A 22,079-nucleotide genomic window follows, 5' to 3' on the forward strand; every position below is an offset into this window, starting at 1 on the left:
CCTTTCTTCCTTTGTTTAATGTGGGCTCTCATTACCACGTGGTGGTAACAGATTGTTTGAACTGGAGAGAAAAGCCATTCGGAGCTAATTAAGCAGCCATTCCCGGCTCCATTCACCGGCTCCATTCACCGGCAGAGGACCGGGGAGCGCAGGCATTTGTCAGCGCTTGACCCCGCGTGGTATTGATTGACAACGCTGCTCGGTGAATGACAGGCTCGAGGCCGACGGACCAATAGGAAGCCGACGAGTAAGTGCGCCGCGCTGCTATTGGATGAGCCTCCTTAAAGCCGCAGAGGAGTCCCACGTGGGGCATAGAGGAGTGTGCGCTCAGACATGGCTGATGCTCACATCAGACAAAGAGCAGCACCTCCTCTGTCTGCCCCTCTGCCTTCCCCGCACCAAAACCATCACCCCAATGCTGATAGGTAGACGCAGGGATGCACTCTACAGGACTCACTAAGAAACTGAAAAGCCCTCTCTGCTTATCGACGATCGATTGGTCATTATTGTGTTCTTCGCTGTATATGTAACAGAGGGGGGTGGGGTGGGGGGGTTAAACACTTTTTTCTTTTTTTTTTTGCAATTCCTTTGGGGTTTACAGCAACATCAATTCACATTTTATTATCACATCTTACAAACAAGCTCTCATCCTCCCCCTGGTTTCCCTTGTATGGGGATAAAAATTCAAGAATGCTTGTTGCGCCGCACACCCCCCTCCCCGTCCCGCTGGCGGTGGTCTCACCCAAAAAAAAAATTAATCAACTTTATTCGGGCTGCAAAAAAAAATAAATAAATAAATAAACAACAACGGTAATGAAGCAGGGATGTGGAATTTGTGCTGTCTCTGTCAGATTTGGATATCAACGTCGGCACATCGATGCGTGCTGTTGTTGTCGTACGCAGGGGGACGGACGGACGGATGACGCCGTGTGGATCCGCGGGGTGATGTCATGTACCGTTGCACCCCACGTGGGGGCCGTCGGTCTCCGATAGGCAGATGTGGCCGTATTCCTTCCGAGTAATCCGATTGGACAGATAGGCGCTTTCACGGCAGTTCAGCCCTGCTGCCTGTGTGTGGCAACCGGGGTAAGCTGGACAACTGGGGGAAATGCGAGATTGTGGAGAGTACCATGTTACGCTTTTAAAGAATCTCCAACCTCTTCGAGTCGGAAGACAGATTTTGGAAGCCTTTTTTTTTCTTTTTGGGATTAACCAGCCACAAAGGCGCACATTCCTCAGAGGTTCGCGGCTGAGAATAAAGTAGTTTAATCGAGCCCGACCGCACCAAATTTTCTCCCAACTGCTCGCCGGTCTGGCTGGGTGCGCTCCGGAGAGGATGCTTGTCGAGATCTGCGTACACCACGCTTACATTAGGAGGGATTAAACGCATGAATTATAGCCTACTCTGTTTTTTCTTCGGGAACAAAAGTCGGACGGACGGTTAGGACGTAGCCTACGTGCGGGTATGTATTTATCAGCTGATGATTTCTGTTTCAGTGTTGTTGTTGTTTTTTTTTTTTTTTTGTTTTTTTTTTCGGGGCGTACGCTCAACAGCGCACGGTTTCCATCGCTTTGCACGGAGTCAAGCAGTAGGTGGAAGCCAGCTGCTGTTGGCTGTGGCCTGGTTGTAGACGTCCGAGAAGTGGGGTTCTTTTTTTTGATCATTTGACGAACATCAGTCAAGAAGATAGTGCCAAACAAGCGAAGTAGTTACAAGCCGTTAAATGTAACGGCGGAAAAGTGGCCCGTCTAAATGATTTGTGTGGTTTCGCTAGGATAAAATTGTAAATTGAGATGTATTTTGTATATCAAGTCGCTGACCACTGACCGAATAAGGTCACAAAGAAGACAGAAGCGCTGGACTGTAGTGCTGCTTTTCACATTGCACTGAGTGGCTGCGATAATGTGGGCTAGTTTGCTGTTGTGACTACTTATTAACAAACTGTAACGAGACTACTAATTAAACCGCGTCATTTTTCAACATAGGGTTTTCACGACCTCCCCTACCCCCCTCCTCCTCCTCCTCCTCCTCCTCTTCCTCCTCTTCCCCCCTGTCTGGAGAGACTGGTGTGGCTGAGAGGAAATTTCAACCATTTTGCCAAAGGACCTGCACACTGGAGAGATAAACAAAGGATACATTTCAAGATGTATCCACAAGGCCGACATCCGGTAAGACGCGCCTCCTCTGTGGTCACATTTATATCTGACAACATTGATGTTGACACGGTTCACGACCGTGTTCACCACCTCCGATTCCGCCCTGAAAAACATGTTTCATACTTAATGGAGCACATGAAATTTCTATATATTTATGTTAGGATGCATTTATGGTACACCGTAGTATGCAGTAGTAAATGGATGCAGATGGTTTGCATGCCTGGAGATATTTACTCAGCCACACACATAGGACCGATTATGATCACAGGTGGTGTTTTAATTAATTCTATGAAAATAGATTTCATTTTCAGTGTGACCTCCTGTTCATGTTGTGTTATTAGCTCTTCTACTTTTCCAAGTGTTAAGGACACACATCTTTTTTACACTTCAGAAGTGATATTGGAAATTGAAAGTGTCTTAATGTGTGATCTACTCAGGTCTTCTACAGGATATGACACAGTGGAGGACATTTGTGATTAAAATTTCCTATTGTATCTGTATTGATGTATTTTTTTTAACACCCTTCTTTCAGGCTCCACATCAGCCTGGTCAGCCTGGCTTTAAATTTACTGTAGCAGAGTCTTGTGACAGGATCAAAGATGAATTTCAATTCCTGCAAGCCCAGTATCACAGGTAATGATTACAAAATATATCACCCAAGTATGACAGTGTCAACATTTACCCTGCATTGAATCCACTTGAATAGAAAATGTTAAGGCTAATATTTGTTTGTTGACATCTGTAGAAATGAAAACAGACAAGAGGTTTTTCTGTCCTCTATACACTGCTGTCAAGTGGTTAAGTGTGAGTGAGTTATTGAAGTGATAGAGATGCCTGAAATTGACACCCTGTCTTCTATTTTAGTCTTAAGGTGGAGTATGACAAACTGGCCAATGAGAAGACAGAGATGCAGCGCCACTATGTCATGGTAAGATTATGTTACAATAGGGAGCAATTATGGGTCCAAATTGCAAGGCTTGTTGAAGATCTAGTTGGGGTGGAGTGAGACATGCTATTGTGATCACCTGTGTGGTGGTTAGGGCGGGTTGAATGTCAGGTACAGGCCTGTGAAAGCCCCCAGGGGGGTTGGATGTAGCTGGTTGTTACGGAGGAACTCTTCCTGACAGGCAGGCGGCAGTAGGCTGAGGCTCCATTATAGTTTGCCCCTGATCTCCAAGGGTCGACTGCAGCTTTGCCCTCTGTGTGTGCTGATCTGATTATTCTCCTAGGAGACTCCACGCACAGACATATGCATGGCCATAAATTAGGTGTGAGCTGATGGTGGAGGGCCAGAGCAGCGTGTGGGAAAATGCACCAAGGCGAACAAAATGGAGGACACACAGTGGGGCAAACTGCAGTTTATTTTGTCTTAATTTTAGCATTAATTAATAGATTTTACATCAGCAGTGTGTTTGAAAAACATAGGTGTGTCTGTGATGTAGGAGCTTAGCTCAGACGTGATGCAATCAGAGGGCTCTTGTGTGGCAGTGTACTCTGTTGTCCCAGGTAAACACGCCGGGGATGACTTAAACCAATGCATGAGGGCTTAAGTTAAACATTCTTTTCGCAGGAAAACAACATGTCAGCCTGACAGCAAGGGGGTTAGGTAAACATGTAGGGAAGTATCCCACAGCCAGCACTGGGTGTCAGGTTACTCTATGGCTGTGGGGCTCTGATCTCAGACAGAATGGCTCTCTTGTTTGAGAGTAATTTTCGAAGAAGCTAATGGACTGAATAATGCATTGGCCTCATCAAATAGACGCTGACTGGAAAGCCATTTCTGCCCTGGCTGCCACTTGTGGGCTCCATGGATTACATTTCAGCCAGACAGACTGACCTGGCTCGAAATATCAAGAGTGTTGAGCAATCGCGTTACGCTAAGTAAATAGACATGCTGGAGATCTGAGGGTTTAAGATGTTGATCAATAAATCAAACCCTTTCTACTCCATGCCCACACTATAAACAACAAAATATGGATTTATTGGCTATTAACTGTCAGCTGCTTTCAGGATTCCCTTTGTACATGTTTCTGTGTTCACACAGTTGCCTGCAGAAGTTAGCTTCTAGTTATAATGTTTTAAGCACTGTGATGATGATATAATTAGTATGTGGATAATTTCAATTGCTTTGTGCTAAATATCAATATGTTTTAAACTACAGTTAAACATAGAATAGATGGGTAGCATCTGTAAAGATAAATACACCAGTGCTTAGTATTCTAATTGTAAATGTGACTTTGAGCTATAAAAATGATTAATGAAAATAATGTTTGTTTTCATTTCAGTATTATGAGATGTCCTATGGGCTGAACATAGAGATGCACAAACAGGTAGGTATCATCACGCGCCTCATTTTTTCAGCTCGCTGGTTTTTCCCTGTGTTGTGTGGGGGGGTGTCAGACCCAGGAGGAGCCATTCATCGGCTGTGAACTGAACTGAGCTGAACATCAGGAGCTGGCTGTAAACAGACGCTTGTGATACACACAAACAAGGCAGTACAACCGCAAACCTGTATCACTGCATGTGAAACTGCTGTGGCACTTTGTTTGAAATTAGTCAGTGGTGGTGTAACGTTTGGATTTGTCTCGACCTTCTGATAAGATTAAACATAGACTTTGGCAAGCTCGGCCTTTGACTAAATGACTAAAGACGGACGATTGCTGATAGGTCAGTATTTCTTTGTAAGATTACCAGTAATTACAGGAGAGGGTCAAAAGTCCTTAAGTCATTTAGAGTGTGCTTATCACTATCTAAAGATCCCATATTGCTTCATAGATCAATTGTATTGATGCAGGAGGAGATAAAGACTGTATGAATGAGTAATCCTCAGATTCTCATGGTTACTGCTTTAAACCAGTCAGGCTGGCCCTTCTCCTGAAACACTTCAGCTTGGTTAATGACAGCATTGGAGGCCTGTTGCATTGGTGTGGTAGGGTGATCCATCAGTGTCTCGGCCGAGTGTCACACTGCCACATGTCTGTCAGGGCTTGGGCCTCTCTGATAGCTTCTGTCAGGCACTTATCGCCAAGCAGAGGAAAAGAGAAGGAGGGGGATGGGAGCCGGAGACAAGTTGGAGAATAGAGTCGGGGGGAGGGGCAACAGCCCAGCTTTGTGTAAACAGGTTAATCGACTGATCCATTTTAGCGCCTGACTTTTATCAGGAGCCTCAACAGAGCTGATGGAAGCGCTTGAATAATTCATCAGTGGGGCCCTAACCTGCTGAACGTCATGTTTGTGAGCAAACAGTGTGGGCCCCGTCCATGCTGCTCCCCCAGCTTATGGCTCAGGCAGGGGAGGAGGAGAAGACAGGGAGTGGTTAACAGGCAGTGTCGAGGTGGATTATTGGATGCACATAGGCATATTATTTTCCTGCCAGGAGATTTATTCCATAGTGCGGAAATCCATTCCTCTAACTGTGCCTTTTTCATTACTGTGCAGGGACATAATTTAGATTTCAAAATGCACACCAGCACAGCTCAGATATACCGATGTGGCAGTGTTACTGATCCTCCATCAGCCGTGTCAGTATGTAGAAGCTAATTTCTGCCGCGTGATGTCGGCCTGTAATTACCATCATCTGGTGCTTGTTTCCAAAAACTCCACAGGGTTTGGGGTGTTGGTGAGCCTCAATCAGATTTGGCTCTTACCTTTAGTTGTAACAAGTACATAAGACAAACGGCGGGGAAATCGCTTGCTAAGTAGCAAACTATCTGCCATTCCCAGAGCCAAAACAAACTTGGTTAGCCAGTGGGCTGTCTTTAGTGTTACATACAAAAGAGGCGTGCAGTGAAAAGTGGTTGGAGAAACTGTGGCTGTCCAATCCATCACTGCTCCCATATCCCCAATCTGTCATCTGGGACTGGTTTCTGGAGTACTACAGTGTAATAATTTCAGGGTGGGAACTGTGTATGTCAGGTCCACTTATATAAACACAAAGATATTGTATTTTAAAATATGGCTCAGTGGCGAAGGTTATGGTTTTGTGCTGTTTTTGTTTGAGTAGGTTTATTGTTCTAAGATCGCGGTCTCTCTTCACCTGGCTGACTGCTGCAGCTGACAAGGTTAATCATGGTAATTGCATTGCATCCAGTTAGGCAGAAAAAGTCAATACAGAAAACTCCAAATGCCAATTTGAAATTTATTTTGTATTTACTCCACATTAACCAAAGCTCTGAGGCTTTGTGTGATATCTCAATTTAGTGGAAGCATGCATCCTCTCTGGCTTAAAAGAACTGCTAGGGAAATACTGCTCTAATTTTTTTCCTAGTAGAAAAATCAGGAAACGGGCGAGGCTGTCATCTTTGACAAATATAAGGCCCTTTTAAATCTGTCTAGCCAAGCATTGTTTATAGATGAACCATGTGACCAGAACTACCAGTTATTTTCCTTCAGTATTTAATACTCATCAGTGTCTCACCTCCATTTTCCCACTGCTGATAGCAACAGGCGAATGCCTTTCTGCACACCATTGACAAGCCAGCCTGAGAGTGCTGTTAAAGTGGTGCTACACAGGTCCGAGTACCTGTAATTGTGTAGCAGCAGCGCAAAGCTAGCCTCTCAAGGGCCAAGCTGTCATCTACTTAAAGTGACAACAGCCCCATTTTTATCTGCCAGCAGAACAAAAAAACTCTTACCAGCCCTGCACTGTATCTATTTTGACAGCAGTGGCAAGCTGAGCTGATGCCTTTTCCATGTATTTGCATGTTGTGTTGTGTGTGTGTAGACTGCCAGTTGTTTAGGGCACACTGGATCAGTCACCTCCTGACCTCTCCCATCCAGCTGTCACCATGACACTAAGCTACAGAGGAATGGACTGTGCGCTCAGGGCCTATTCACAAATCCTGTCAAATGTTCGACGGCTATTGACATGGCTTATCTCTACAAACATGGATTAAACAGGCTCTGTAGCTTTTCAACCATTTCTAAGGGTCTTCTTGAGCTCTTTCTAGAGCACTTACTGCATTGCATTAATACTAATGCCATAAAACCGCTATCTAACCTTTTTATTGCTTTATTGGTTGTAGGTCACATTTATTGTGTGAGACTAAGTTGTTTTGTGCAGGCAGTAATCAACAGCGTTATCTCATGGACTGTTGTACTTTTATGTGTTTCCATAACGATTGAGTATCATTCAGCAATGCTTGATACAAGTGTAGATGTTGACTCTATGGCTTTAATGCAGGTTCCTGAAAGTTACTATTTGCAATTACAATTTTATCATAAAGAAAGTTACATTTTACATTATGGTACAACTCTTTTTTTTTTTTTTTTTTTTTTTTTTTTTTCTTCAGTTCATCAGCTTAACACAATTTTTTTACTGCAGTGTAATTTATGTGAAGTTAACATCTTTCAACACCCCAGCATTTTTACACTCAAAGGAGCTTTACATCACAACCATAAATAATTTTACTACAACCTGAAGTCGTCTGGTAATATTATTCATAAAGATGTGTAAAACCTGTGTATGCATACAGTGAGGCTGATTAGATTTACTCCTTAGGTTTTGAAATATGGTGTCAAACAACAAGACATTTTTTAACAGTTGCTTGTACCTAAGAAATTCAGTCAGTGGCGTAATAGTTTGGTACCCTTCCATGGCTACCATATATTGCCTTTACATTATTGCGTCTGATCCCAGGCTTTATGTAGTTTCATCTGATATTTCATCTTCTGCTTGTTGTTTGTTCGGCTGGCTTTACTGGCTAAGTGGCTATCCATGTTGCAGCTTGGGTCAGCAGGTCTCGTTCTGTTGGACATTACTCTCCAATCTCTCTGGCTCTGCACAGAGGTAATACGTCTAGCTGCCAAAACTGCCTGGCATTTCTGCCATGTGTAATAAATAAGCTGGCAGTCTACAAAGTACATTGTGTGTGCTGCTCCAAATGAAAAATCGGAGAAAATCCCTGTGATGTGTTTGTGTTCCGCAGTGGCCCTGGGTTGAACTGCAGCTCATAAATTCCACAGATGATGTAGCTCTGGCACTGTTATTTTTCTGCTCCCAGTGCAGAGCTTTAACCTGAGAGTCTCATCTCCCATCCCTGGAAGAAGGCAGAGCAAGCCGTCTGTGAAGTGTTTTTACAGGGGAGGGGTTGAATCACTCCCCCTCCACACACCTCTTCCCATTGCTCTTTTTATCCACCATTCATTTGCTATGTTCATGTGATCGACAGGCTGAAAATTCAATTTAATGACCTGCCTCCAAGCACGTAATATGATTTTAAAGCCTGTTACGGTCAAGCAGAGGTGCCATTTGCATAATGATCCCAGCAAGATAGGGCTGCAGCCGTTGCCATGGCAGTTGGTAGACAAGTAGAAGAATGGAGGCAGGGCTCTGTGGATGGATGGGAGGCTGTGAGGGCGGTGGGCTGGGCAGCTGATTGCAATGAGAAATGGCCCAGGCTTCACTCTTGGAAAGCTAGCGCTCTAGCAGTGTAGACTCTGAACATTCACTGGCTGGTAGTCATCCCCTAATGGTATTGATCATAGATTTCAGACGTGTTATCCTCGAGCTCATTATGGTTTGTAAACCTTTCTCAGGCTGCTCTTCTAACCTTTAATGTAAATTGCCTGAAAATGTCACATGTAAGTAAGCAGTGCATTCTGGTTAGCGGGGCTCACTTCCTGGGGTGTGGTTTAACTCTGAGGTTAACTGCAGGACAGTGCAGTTGCAGATGAGGGGAAGGAGGGCAGGGAGGCAGAGGATCCTCTCAACACAGCAGCACTCTGCCTGCTCATATCCGTTTAGCATGGAGTGCACTCTCAGCACAGCTGTGCTCCATCCCCCTGGGCTCTCCTAATGTTTTAAATATTTCAAATGTCAATATCACGCTGTTTAGAGGATGTTGAGTCAAGCAGTTCTGATTGCCGCAGTAATTGACTTAATCGGCGTAAACATTAAAGGCGGGGTTATATGAAGTCACTGTCTGTTTCATACTTTACCGTCTCATTTTGCCCCTCTTTTGTTTTTCAGACGGAGATTGCCAAACGGCTCAATGCAATTTTAGCTCAAATTATGCCTTTCCTGTCACAAGAGGTGAGTTGTGAATGTGACTGTCAAACAGTGTCACAGTTTAAAACATTTACTTCATTATTGTCACATGCTCGCAAAATATACGACTTCAGACATTTTCAGGTTAAGCAATTTTGACTATTTGTATGCGGCATTTGGCCCCACTTGTAAAACTGCAGCAGTGCTATGAAAATTAAGTCTGAAATTAAAGTGAGTGTGGGTGTATTATGGATGTCAGCACTTCTCGTCTTCTGTTTTGTAATTGTAAATATCTTCCCACAGCACCAACAGCAGGTTGCTCAGGCAGTGGAGCGGGCAAAGCAGGTTACTATGACCGAGCTGAATGCCATCATCGGGGTACGTGGACTTCCCAATCTGCCTCTCACCGTGTGTATACCCCCTTTTATACTTTTTATTTGACCTTGGCTAGGGGCAAACCTGCACATATGATGTTCACTTCCTGTAAATAGTTCTCTTCCATCACCTTGCCTCATTTTTCTTATGTACTATGAAGGCAAACTGTGAAATAAATAGATGTTATACACTAACCCATAAAGTTATCGTGCAGATTTGCCTCTTCATGAAACATGTGTTTAATATTTTTATCCAATTTTCTTAATATATTCTTAATATATTTAAACTACACGGACAACAAGTGTAGCTCTCAGGAGCTGGTCTGTTGCTCGAGCTTTGGTCTCAGTGGCATCTTCACCGCCTTGTTGTGTGTTTATAAATGTGAGCCTGAGAGCTCTCGAGATCCCCTTTGCAGCCTGTATTGCTTTAATTGGCTAAGGTTTTAACGAGGAGCCTCATCCCTCACTGCTGACCTGGATAGCTGTGGGAATTAAAAGGCTGAGGCTGAGCAGAACACAGCCTGCGCTGCAAGCTAGTTGAGACAGTACAGACAGCAGTCAGCCATCACAGCTTAGCTGCACACCACAGCACTGAGCAGTAATGTATAGTGTTCATCACTGCCACCAAACGCCATCTGCTCCTCATTGATCAGCTTTATCCACCCTGCACTCCTCGAGCAGAAGTGATTGGTCTCACCCTCAATACAAACCCCATGCTATCAGTGATCTGATTACTACAGTTGAATCTTGCAGAGTCTTTAACATTCCTAAGAGGCTGGCCCAAATGGCTGACGTGATGACTGCAGACATTTATTGGAATTCAATTAATGCCCCCTTGGTGACCTTTTGTTGCAGGATAATTGCTCCCTTGAATTTTTGTCTGAGTAGGTGTCTTGAGGTGATGGAGAGCTGTTTGTTTTTTATCTGCTGGTCTGGAGCAGATGCTTTATTGCACTTTCACCAAGGCAGAGCAGCTGCGAGCAGCAGTTGTTCCTTAGAAAAGCAAATTTGATTTGAGGTTTCCTTCCTGTGTATGTGGTTTTCATATTTAAACTGCATATTGCTGGGGTATTGCTGTGCTTTTGGAACTGCCACAACTTTGATCAGTTCACTGTTGCTCTGTGATCTTTGTCTATGATTTAGTATCATTAAAAATCAACTTATTGTAACGTATTAGAAGCTCATTAATTATTTTTAAATACAGTCCTGTTTGGCAACGGGCCTTTTTCTGAAACAACCAGGCCTCCACCCAGATCATTCTGGTTGCTCATGTCAGAGGAGGTGGAAATGTAGCTACTGTATGTTTTACGAATACCTTTCCATTAGTTATTCATTGAGGAGAAGCTCTGTAGGCATGCCAAAATCCTCATGCATATTGTAAAGCAAGGTGGGGTGAAAAGAGTGTGCCAGGCAGACAGGCAGCATCCAGGAGCCAGCTGCATGCCTTATTGATGGGGCTGAGGGCCATTAATAAGATGCAACTAGGGCAGCTGCTTGCGTTGAGATGAACCTGACTGGTGGCAGTTCCTGTCTGATTAGAGGACTCACAAAATTTTGAAGTCAGTCAAGAAGTAGGTCAGATGTCAGATAGGTCTGGTTGACTGCCAGTGAGTGACCACCTGTATAAAATGGTGTTAAAATCAGAAAATTGTGTAATAACACAGAGTAGAAAGAGTAGTTGTAGACCTGATACTTTTTTTGTCCTTTTCAGCAGCAGCAAGCTGCCTACCCTGCTCTGATGGTTAGTGGCATCCATGCCTCTTTATGTGTCTGGTTAATGGACATGTAGTGTGCACACATCTGAGTTTAACTGACTTGTGCATGTTGCATGGCACTTTTCTTGCTCAAGTGCTATGCGTTCCCCCAAAGTTGTTTCCGTTAGTACACTAGAGAGGCTGATATTACATATTTGCTCACTTTTGTCAGTATGTTTTTTTAACGTGTAGTTACTCCCAGTCTGAGGGAGAGGGGCAAAGAGTAGGTCTTTATCTTAGAATATTAAATTAGAGGAAATAGGCCAGACTCCTTTCTTTATTTATTATTGTCTTCATTTATGGCCCTCTAATGAGGGCTCTTGCTGATCAACCATGCATATTACCCATCAGTGCCTCATTAAACACAATGAGCAAGGATAGCTCTCCCCTGCCAATGAACTGGCTCCTTAATTTCCCTCATGGACACAATATTAATACTCTCTCTCTCTTCCCTCTCTTTCTCTCTCTACCCTTTTGTAATTGGATTGACATCTGCTCTTTGGAGCAAAGGCCAAGGATACAAGTTAAAATTCTTCCTATTTTTCAATCTAGTCCACTCTTCCTACAGGGCAAATACAAAAGAAGGTAACAAGCAATTAAAAAGACCCTCCAGAAGTGATTTAAGGACATGTCAATGTATGTGTATTTTGTAAAAGCTATGGTTATCCCTAATGTATGCTGAAAGCAAATTGGAAAGTTCCTAAGTGAGTGCACTTTTGACTGTGTGCACAGCAAGCCCACCACACTGCACTATGTGTTTTACCACCTCACTAGTTATTACGCTGTGCCTGAAATTCTTGAGATGGCCATAAATGGTCACTGATTGAAGTCAGTCTTGTAACAGAGAGGAGGTGCATGCTGTAACAGCAGCTGAATTATTCAGCTGGCTCGTAGACGGGTAATAAATTGCTGATGTTTTTATTGGTGTCTCAGCTAAGTATTATTTAACCTTGCTTTAAACTGCTTACTTCCATGCTGAGTGCCTTTTAACTCCCATCCATTTCCCTGTGCCTTTCAAATATTGATGGTGAATATTGGAGGGTTGACTGAGTGCCAGCATGGGACCCTTGGTCCTGGCTCCCAGAGCAGCCTTCCAGACGCATACACACTCACAGAAATACACACACACTCAACAGTGAGAGTGAAGGAGTGCCAGCTTCTGGCACTTAGTGTTCCTTCAATCTCTTAAAGTTTGAGTCTGCAAATGATTCATGTGCTGTTCATCTAGGAACATGAATACAGGAGGAGTAAATAGATGCTGGTTGTGTTTTTGGAGTGTTTAAAAAGCAGGTAGTTGTTTAGCCCACAGGCTGACAGATATACATAGCTTCATGTTCATGTTCCTTTAGAGGATTGCTCAACTCACTGAGGGCTTGTAGTGCTGTGGTGCTGCAGTATCCATTGAGCTAATTTACCTAATGTGAAATGCTCCTCCTAGTGTTAGGCTTTGCTGGTTGTCATTAACTTAATACAATTTTTTTTTCTATTGTTCAGTGTTTAACACATTGAATGCAGTAGAATTGAGTGTTTCAGGACTTGTTTCACATGTATTAGACGTGTTGAGCAGTTGATCATAAGTTATAACTTCTCCTCTCCTCAGCGGAGATCTAGGGCTTACGCCACCCAGCCCAGTATGGAAATAGCACTAGGGGGATTGCTCTCTGATCCTGACAGTAATAGATGTGTGAATGTGCTAATATCATCTGGGGTTTAACTGATCAGCCTTGTGTTTAGTGTGTGGTTTCTCCTTGCTTTTTCCCTCTGACCCACTTGGTGTCTGTCTGTCTATCTTCTTGTCTACTTACAGCAACAGCAGCTCCAGGCACAACACCTCTCCCATGCTGCTCATGGGCCTCCTGTCCAGTTGCCCCCCCACCCCTCAGGCCTGCAGCCACCTGGTATTCCCCCTGTGACTGGCTCCGGATCAGGCCTGTTGGCTTTAGGTGCCTTGGGAAGCCAAGCCCACCTCCCAGTGAAAGACGAGAAGAACCACCATGATCTCGAACACAGAGGTAAGTAGTTACATTCAGGTGTGGTGGTGTCCAAAAGGGCATTAGCTGCTTAACCAGTTTATTTAGAGGAATTGAAAATTATTATTAATTTGAACAATACTGAATAGATGTTAAACAAGGAAAAACCAATTTAGTGCAAAGTGCTTCTCATCTCTAGAGCGCAATCCTAGGGCCCTTAGGTGTGGAGCACATCCTGTCAGTTCACATTCTGTCTGGGTAATGAGCTGGTACATTCCCAGCCCATGACTGCATAAGCTATTCAACAGCTCCAACACACAGTGATAACAGGGGCCTTGTGCCCTGAAGTTGATTTGCACACATTCAGCCAGAAGCATCTGTTATGATATGCTAACTGACTTGTTTTTGTCTTTGCTCCACTTGGGTTCATCATCACCTCGGTTGCCATTGTAATGCCTACGATACAGAGAATACGGTGAGTGTCCAAACCTAAAGCTCTTGTTTTTATTTCAGGGCTTGTTGTTTTCATAATTTACTACATTTTCATCTCAAATGTCAAGTAAAGATTTTTGCTAACTGCATGCTAGCGCTGAATTCATGCACTGCTCTAATCCACTTTTAATAAAATGATTAATAGGAAATAAGGTTTGGAATATAAATCCTGTGTGTTTAATCCAGAAGGGAAATGACTGGTATCATACTGGAGAGATTAGAAGCCTTGTAATTTCATCACAATTAAAGAAAGACTTGGACTTCCCCTTCTTAAAGGATTTATTTGATCCCTTCTACTGTCTCTCTTGTTTACCAGCTCACTCTTTCTCTTCCTTGGCATGTGATGAATATTTATGAACACAAATGGAGAATTGTTTTGTTTGTGTTTCCTCCACCCTGTCTGGCTGGACCTGCTAAAGCGTTTTATTCGAATGGCTGCGATCTCTGATGGCTTGCGATGGGCCTGTGAGATTGTGTTTCTGTAGGCTGGTCTGGCTGAATGGGTGCAGTCATGTCTGAAGAAATGGAACTCCTGGGGCGATTAGCGGGCCTGTTTTGTTTCTGTGCTCTTGTCCCAGGTCATCTGATAGCAGAGTGGTGACTTTGGTTAATGAGTCACGCTAAGCATCTCTTTAAAGGTCAGCCATTATGCAGACAGTGGCCCTTTGCCCAGACTGCTAGTCCATCAACCATTGTTCCCTTCTCTGGGCTGCTGCTGACTCGGTCCATGTTGTTGCTTTGGTCCTCGGAGGAAGGAACGGGGGGAATCAGGGGAACTTGGCAGTTTACAGGCAAATGGCAAACTCCTGTGAAAGTCGCTGGACACCTGCCTAGTTCCTCCCCATTCTGTTGGCGTTTGGAGTGAGCTGTCCCAGCTTGTGTGGGCAGGTTCCATGAAGAAGCACCAGTCAGTCCCACGCTGCTGTGCCCACTGGCAGGATATAGATTCTCTTTCTTTATCAGAGCTCAAAGCCTGAGCTGACATGGTGCCCAAGCGCGCTGCAGCAATCAATGCTCAATGCCCACAACATACAGTTTCTCTCCCCCACTCTCTCTCTCTCTTTCTATGTGTCACTCCTCCCCTCTCTCTCTCTCTCTCTCCCTCTCTCTCTCATGTTTAGCCTGACTGACTCCAAAGAAAAGGCCCTCTGTTCAGCAACAACACACTGCTCATGTCCCTGTGAGGCTGTTTGTTGTCCAGTTATGAGGAGGAGGGAGTCCAGCTTAGAAAACAAGCCCTCCTCCGTTCAGTTCAGATAACGGCCCATTCTGTTGTGTGACCAGGGACAGGCTTGTGTGTGAGATTGGGCCTGGCTGGTGTCAGGGTACTGTTTGGAGCTGGCCTACAGCTGCATTTTAAGAGTCCACGGCATCCACAGTTGTGTGAATGAGGCATTTTTTAGTGTTTGGATTGGCACAGTCTGCTCTCTGTGAACTTGTAATGCATGAATGACTCACTGCTCTCTTTTATGACAGAAGACAAAATGGTAATAAACCCTGTGTTTGGCTTTTTCTTCACAGAATAACTCTATATCTCCATCGGAGAGCTTACGCACAGCCAGTGAGAAGCACCGCAGCTCCTCCGATTACAGTCTGGACTCCAAGAAACGCAAAGTGGAGGAGAAGGACAGCATGAGCAGATATGTAAGCCACTGAGCTGTCCTGTCACATAGAATGAAGGATTTAGTAAAAAGAGTCTCTAGTCGACTAATTTTCCAATTAATTTTACAGGACAGTGATGGAGAGAAAAGTGATGACCTGGTGGTAGATGTGTCTAATGAGGTGAGCATTGCAGAGTGTAACTGTAATTGGCGTATTGACATAGAGCTCTGTTACATAAATGTCCATATCCATTGCTGTGTTTTCTCCAGGATCCTGCCACTCCACGGGCCAGCCCGGCACACTCGCCCCCCGAAAATGGCATTGATAAGCCCCGCCCCCCAAAGAAAGACACACCCAATAGCCCTGCGTCAGTGGCATCCTCTGGAAGCACCCCATCCTCCAAGGCTAAGGAGCTCAGTCATGTAAGACACCAAGAGAGTTAGACACAAACTGGGGCAGAAAGGGGTTTAAATGAAAATTGCAGAGAGAGCAAAGGGATATGTGCAAATAAATCTAGGACATTTTCTGCTGTGGATTAGGAATGGCTGTCGGTGCTTTAAGTGCATGACTAAACGTCAGGGATAATATTGTCCCGCATCAGGATCAGTCAGGTCTTCTCTGTTAATAGCTCAATGTATTTAACTATTCTAGGATTTCTCTGCACACTAAAAGATTAAAGCCAAAGCAGTAAAGGGATAAAAAAAACGGCCCCATCTCCATTGTGGCCATAATAGGTTTTAGAATAAATAGCAGTTTATGGCTCTGCAGGACTATAAGGGTTGTCAGAATTAGATTGGATTAAGATCAGTTTGCTCTCAAATTGTCAGTCTGCACAGTGCCTGCTTCCGGGATTGTGAATGTGCTTGCGCTTTCATTCCCTCGACAGAATGACAAATCTTCCACGCCTGGCCTCAAGTCCAACACCCCCACCCCCCGAAACGATGCTCCCACCCCTGGCACCAGCTCCACTCCTGGGCTCAGACCCATCCTGGGCAAACCACCAGGCATGGAAGCTCTGGGTTGGTACCATTCTCTTTCAGCAAGTTAGATAATTCCTCCATCTTTTTCTGTGTACTGTTATGTCTAATGCCTGTATTTTATTCTTGTTTTTATCTATAGCAGCCCCAGCTTTGCGTACCCCTCTGTCCATCGCAGGCTCCTATCCCACCCCCTTCGCCATGATGGGTCATCATGAAATGAACGGAGGCCTGACTAGTCCTGGTGTGTATGCTGGTCTTCACATCTCGCCTCAGATGAGTGCTGCAGCAGCTGCAGCCTATGGACGCTCCCCCATGGTAAAACCCATTTCCTTAATTATGTGCAGTGGTTTTAGCTATAGTACAGACTAATGTAGCTAAAGCCACTGCACATAATTAAGAGTACCACGTGGATTTGAATGTGATCACTGGTCAATAATAGATTTTCTGCTCAGATGTTTCCATCTTGTCATCTTTTAGGGGTTTGATCCTCACACCCACATGAGAGCTCCAGGCCTTCCTGCCAGCCTCACATCCATATCTGGTGGCAAACCGTAAGTGTCTCATTTAATTTGTTCTATTGATAGTTTTTTTTAAAGACCTCCTTCGGTCATGTTGTAAGAATGAAAATAAAAATATTCTGCACTGAATAACAATATGTCCAATATGGTTTTTCCACTGAAAAATTCAGTGACTTCTTTGCAAATTATTAGTGACATCTTTTTGACCCTCACTGAAAATTTTGGAGAAAAAATAGAGATATATTTGTATAAAGTTTTTCTGCTATGCTATAAACATTCCCTTAGAGGTTCACTTTCAGTCACTGTGTGCTGATGAATTAAGATTTCCACATCACATTTGTCAAAGTTGTACACTAGATCAGGATTGACTCTAAATTTTCTGTTGGTTTTCTTCTCTGAACAGATGAGAAAATGGATCCAGTTGTCTCTGAACCATGAAAATCAGAAGAAAAAATTAAAAATGGAAAAATACTTGGTTTGGAGCGGATGGTGGACTTTGATGTACATTCAAAGTTAACATGCATGTGTGTTTCTTCAGGGCGTACTCTTTCCATGTCAGCGCAGATGGTCAAATGCAGCCTGTGCCCTTCCCACCTGATGCCCTGATTGGCCCAGGTATTCCACGGCATGCCCGTCAGATCAACACGCTGAGCCACGGCGAGGTGGTTTGTGCTGTTACCATAAGCAACCCCACACGCCATGTCTACACTGGTGGTAAAGGCTGTGTTAAAATCTGGGACATCAGCCAACCTGGCAGCAAGAGTCCTGTGTCCCAACTGGACTGTCTGGTAAGGATCACTGTCGATTAATATTTCACTTATCAACATTTTTATACCAAGTTCTTATTCCTTTTTTCCCATGAGGTATGATCTGTTTGTACAAAACACCATTCCATAACAAAAGAAAAGTCCTTTGTTATACATGAGGACTGAAACCGGCACGCATCGCAGTGACAGTTTGACAGCAAACATCCTGGTACACAAACACATCTGTTGCTTTAATTTAGTCTTTTTTTGTAGTAGAATGGAGTACTTTTAGCATCAAAATTAACCAAGGAGGGAAACAATAACTCTTTGTGATTTTCTCTAATAAATCACGGCTTGAAATAAATAACATAATTTTCATCAGCAGTCCAAACAACAATTCAAAACATACCAGACCATTTTTGAGAATACCCTCTGGTTTATTATGACAGCAGTGTTTTTCATCGTCTTTCCCACTGACTTGTTCCTAAATCTCTTTCTAGCTTCACTGCCTTGAACACGTATTGATTTGCTTTGTCCTCTGTGCAACAGAACAGGGATAACTACATCCGCTCCTGTAAGCTGCTGCCTGATGGCCGCACATTGATTGTTGGAGGCGAGGCCAGCACATTGACCATCTGGGATCTGGCCTCTCAGACACCCCGCATCAAGGCTGAGCTCACCTCCTCAGCCCCGGCATGCTACGCCTTGGCTATCAGCCCCGACGCCAAAGTCTGCTTCTCCTGCTGCAGCGACGGAAACATTGCTGTTTGGGACCTGCACAACCAGACTCTTGTTAGGTAGAATGAGAACACTTACTCACACTACGTTGGCTTTGGCCTCACAACAGAATAGCTGTTGCGCTTTTCCAAACATGTCAATAATGGTTTGTTTGTGTCCTGTAACTTTTCTTGCAGGCAGTTCCAGGGTCATACAGATGGTGCTAGCTGCATTGACATATCCCATGATGGCACTAAGCTGTGGACAGGTGGTCTTGACAACACTGTTCGTTCCTGGGATCTGAGGGAGGGTCGACAACTCCAGCAGCATGACTTCACTTCACAGGTGCAACCATCTATGAAGAAGAGATGGATAACACACATGCAGCCACATACTAAGTATGGATGAAGTTTCATTTGAGTCCCAGAACTGTCAGTGCTAACTTTCCTTGTCCTCCTTCCAGATCTTCTCCCTGGGCTACTGTCCGACTGGTGAGTGGTTGGCTGTGGGGATGGAGAGCAGCAACGTTGAGGTGCTGCACCACTCAAAGCCTGACAAGTATCAGCTACATCTGCACGAGAGCTGTGTCCTGTCCCTCAAGTTCGCCTACTGTGGTATGAACACACACACATAACTGCTGAATGTACTTAATTGCACAGGGGCCATAGCCTGCCCTATTTTATTTTGGCATTAAATTGGAGTGCCTTTTTTTTTACAGCCTTTATGTCCCATGTGTTCTCAAGGTTACAGATGTTACAACTACTCATTTGTAGGCTGTGTCCAAAACTAACTTTTAAAATCACTTTTGGAGAAGACTGAAAAAATCTTCTAGTTAAAATGTATGCAAATAGAGTTCTGATATTTACACCTCAGCTGAGGGGTATGTAATCATTTTGTTGCCTGTCTGTCCATTCAACAACATAATCGCATTGTCTGAAGAATGCACTGCGATATCTGCACCAAATATATACTGTGGATGCATCTTGGCATGGAGAAGAAATTTATTGAAAATAGGTGACCTTGACCTACTTTTTCAAGGTCAGATGGCCTTGTGCAGTTATAATATCTGAGTACTTTCAAATCTAAATATGTATGCAATAAGTTTTACACAAAGACAAGCTAATCTAAATTATAGGGCAGTAACTTTCAACAGAATCTTACACTGTATTTGACCGAAGGGTATTAAAAGTCCGCAGCACATTATGTTAGTATTTGTCATAATAATCACTTGAAAAACAGTGGATTATTCTAACAATTTGATACTTAAAAAAAAATTTAAAATCTTCCAAAATAGAAAGGAACCATTACGATTGTCCTATGCAGCTATTTCAAATTCTCTAGTGAACAACAAAAGACTAATTGATGCAGTTTAGTATTTTAACAAAGAAATTCCCATTTAAAAGAACAAAACAAAAACTCTTTATTGCCACGGGGATAAAGATTTAAGGGTTTAGAAGGTGCACTTGAATGCACCATTAAGCCCTGTCCTTATGTGTATCACATGCTAACACAGGTAGCAGAGAGCAGAAGTAGTGTGGCTGTAAATGATGTATATGATCAATGACAGATTTTTCAATAATGAAGTTTTTTTAGTACTAACTTTACCCTCTGTGTTACTCTGGCTGATACATTTTGTAGACAGCCTAGTCAGCGATTTACTCAACAATAATTAATCTATCCGTATGTGGCACTTAGTAGATATTAATTTTTGTCAGTATTTTTCACCGCTTTTTGGCCTTTGGAAGCCTGATTACACCGCTTTTTCTTTGCAGGTAAATGGTTTGTAAGCACAGGGAAGGACAATCTGTTGAATGCTTGGAGGACTCCTTATGGCGCCAGCATATTCCAGGTATGCAGATCAATACTCTCTGTCTGCAGCCAGTCCAAAAGTATGCACAGCTGTCTCTGAGAGGAAGGGCACAGCGACCGCTGTCTGACAGGACTCTCCTATCAGTGAAAACTGAACCTGAATTATTGACCTGCCAAAGAAGTCTTTTTGAGAGGCATCAGGCTAACTTGATGTCGTTGGAATCTAATCTTGCGCTGTAGTCAGCTAATCCTCTCCACTTAACTTCAAATATAGTTGATTAAGTAAACTGCATCCAAGACTAAAATGCTTTTGTTTTTCTTCAAACAGTCCAAGGAATCCTCATCTGTCCTGAGCTGTGACATCTCAACAGACGACAAGTATATAGTGACAGGCTCTGGTGATAAGAAGGCCACTGTATATGAAGTGATCTACTAGAACAGACTGCTTTGGATCAGAGCATGCTCATGCTCAGGAACAGTAGACTCTTCCTCCATCTACCTTCCCTCACACAGACAGCATGGATGTTGCCTGCAGCCACGGGGTGGATGGGCAGGAGGTTTGGCAGTGCCAGACTGAAATGGACCGAAATGGTACTGTTGTGGCTCTGGTTGCTATGTTCTTCGGCTCTGCCCTTCCTCCATCATACAATTAACACTTGTACAGCGAGAGCAGCTCCTCGAGGCACTAAGAAGAAAATAATGTCTTGCTGTTTTTTCTGTTTGTTGGATATTTCTTTTTTATTCGTCCTTTTTAATGTGGAGATAAAGTTCCATGACACAACTAGAAGCGGCGCTTCGCTCTGGAGCTTCTCCTTGGAGGTCCTGTGAAAAGTGTACATAATGGAGTAATAAAAGGCCTTTTATAGATTTATATTTTGGTGTCCAGTTACGCTTGTGATGGTTCTTTCTTGTTCTCTCCGTGATTTTCTGTCCCCTCTGGGGATGGAAATTAGATTAGGACTTTGTAAGAGGATATTCTTTTTCAGTTTTTTCCCTCCTCTGCTTTTTTTCATGTTCGTTGTCCAGGATGACCTTTTCGGAAATCTAATTTGGATTTTTTTCTCCCTGACAACAGCCTTTTTTTAATTCGCTGTTTGCTGTAACACGGAACACAGACGTTTGTCCCATGGATGTTAGCAGAGGAGAGTTCTGGAAATGCCCTATTTTCAGGCTGGAAGACGGAGAAAATCGTGGTTTCAAGTTACTTCTGCCCTTTATCCTGTTCAGCAGAAATTCATCTTTGAAATGAAGACCTATCACAGAACACTGGCTGCTTTTGATAACAGTAACATGGATAACTATCGACTGGAGGACTGAGGAAGATGCAGCTGTGACGAGTTCTGTCTGTTGATTCAACTATTGTATGAATCTTCGTTGTTCCACTCAACACTTTCAACCTTTAGTCCTCAGTCTTTAAGAGTTAATTATTGCCTCTGTCATCCGGCTCTGTGACTGACATGCAGGACTTACAGTTACTCATAAACATGGCAGGCGAAGCCATAACCACATCTGACATTTTGGGTATGCTCTGTTTGCTTTCAGTATTTCATAATATTCCATTGCAATCTTCTCATAGACAGGAATGGTTTGTGCATAAACACATTAGACTGTGTAGCTTACACTTGTCATCACCCCAGGATTGTACAGTTGACAGTTGTTGATAAATCAATAAACTGTTTTTATATAAAAATCTTCTCGACTGAATTTTTATAATGCTGGTGCACTGGTGCAGCATATAATAAGGCCACTTTAGATTTTTTTAAGACACAGGTTGAGATTTGCTGTTGTAAGTCAGTGAGATTTTGAATGTTTATACTGAGTGCACCAGTAACTGAGACAAGTGCTTTTCATTCATTGAGCTTATTGTCTCTACTTGGCTCTAAGTTTCACTGGAAACCAGTTATCAGTGGGCCCTTAAAGACTTCCTTGCTCTTTGTGGTGCTGAGGGACCTTGGTTTTCATTTGCATTGGC

General features: G+C 43.5%; 1 protein-coding gene across 4 annotated transcripts; it reads left to right on the forward strand.

Annotated features, from left to right (window-relative positions):
- The first annotated feature begins 1,053 nt into the window (after positions 1-1,053).
- On the forward strand, positions 1,054-21,791 carry tle3a (TLE family member 3, transcriptional corepressor a). Of its 4 annotated transcripts, none has more exons than XM_030136504.1 (21): positions 1,054-1,463; positions 1,987-2,169; positions 2,690-2,790; positions 3,022-3,085; positions 4,443-4,487; positions 9,128-9,190; positions 9,449-9,523; positions 13,081-13,285; positions 13,711-13,718; positions 15,257-15,379; positions 15,467-15,517; positions 15,607-15,759; positions 16,224-16,356; positions 16,460-16,632; positions 16,795-16,868; positions 17,374-17,623; positions 18,131-18,378; positions 18,496-18,643; positions 18,762-18,912; positions 20,071-20,147; positions 20,436-21,791. In XM_030136504.1, the coding sequence occupies exons 2-21, from the start codon at positions 2,146-2,148 to the stop codon at positions 20,541-20,543; spliced, it is 2,274 nt and encodes a 757-aa protein (XP_029992364.1). In that variant the 5' UTR covers positions 1,054-1,463; positions 1,987-2,145; the 3' UTR covers positions 20,544-21,791. The 4 variants fall into 4 exon arrangements, with proteins under 4 accessions (XP_029992364.1, XP_029992361.1, XP_029992362.1 ...); XM_030136501.1 differs by having other exon boundaries at positions 1,055-1,463; positions 9,449-9,553; positions 16,457-16,632; XM_030136502.1 differs by having other exon boundaries at positions 1,055-1,463; positions 9,449-9,553.
- The last annotated feature ends 288 nt before the right edge of the window (positions 21,792-22,079 follow it).

This window comes from Sphaeramia orbicularis, chromosome 6, assembly GCF_902148855.1.
Source record: "Sphaeramia orbicularis chromosome 6, fSphaOr1.1, whole genome shotgun sequence".
Classification (NCBI taxonomy): domain Eukaryota; kingdom Metazoa; phylum Chordata; class Actinopteri; order Kurtiformes; family Apogonidae; genus Sphaeramia; species Sphaeramia orbicularis.

Excerpts from the sequence above, each read along its gene's own strand:
- tle3a (XM_030136501.1), top strand. The coding sequence starts at position 2,146 with ATGTATCCACAAGGCCGACATCCG. Across the intron at positions 15,380-15,466 it reads AGGACAGCATGAGCAGATAT|GACAGTGATGGAGAGAAAAG; the intron begins GTAAGCCACTGA and ends TTAATTTTACAG. Across the intron at positions 16,633-16,794 it reads CCTATGGACGCTCCCCCATG|GGGTTTGATCCTCACACCCA; the intron begins GTAAAACCCATT and ends GTCATCTTTTAG.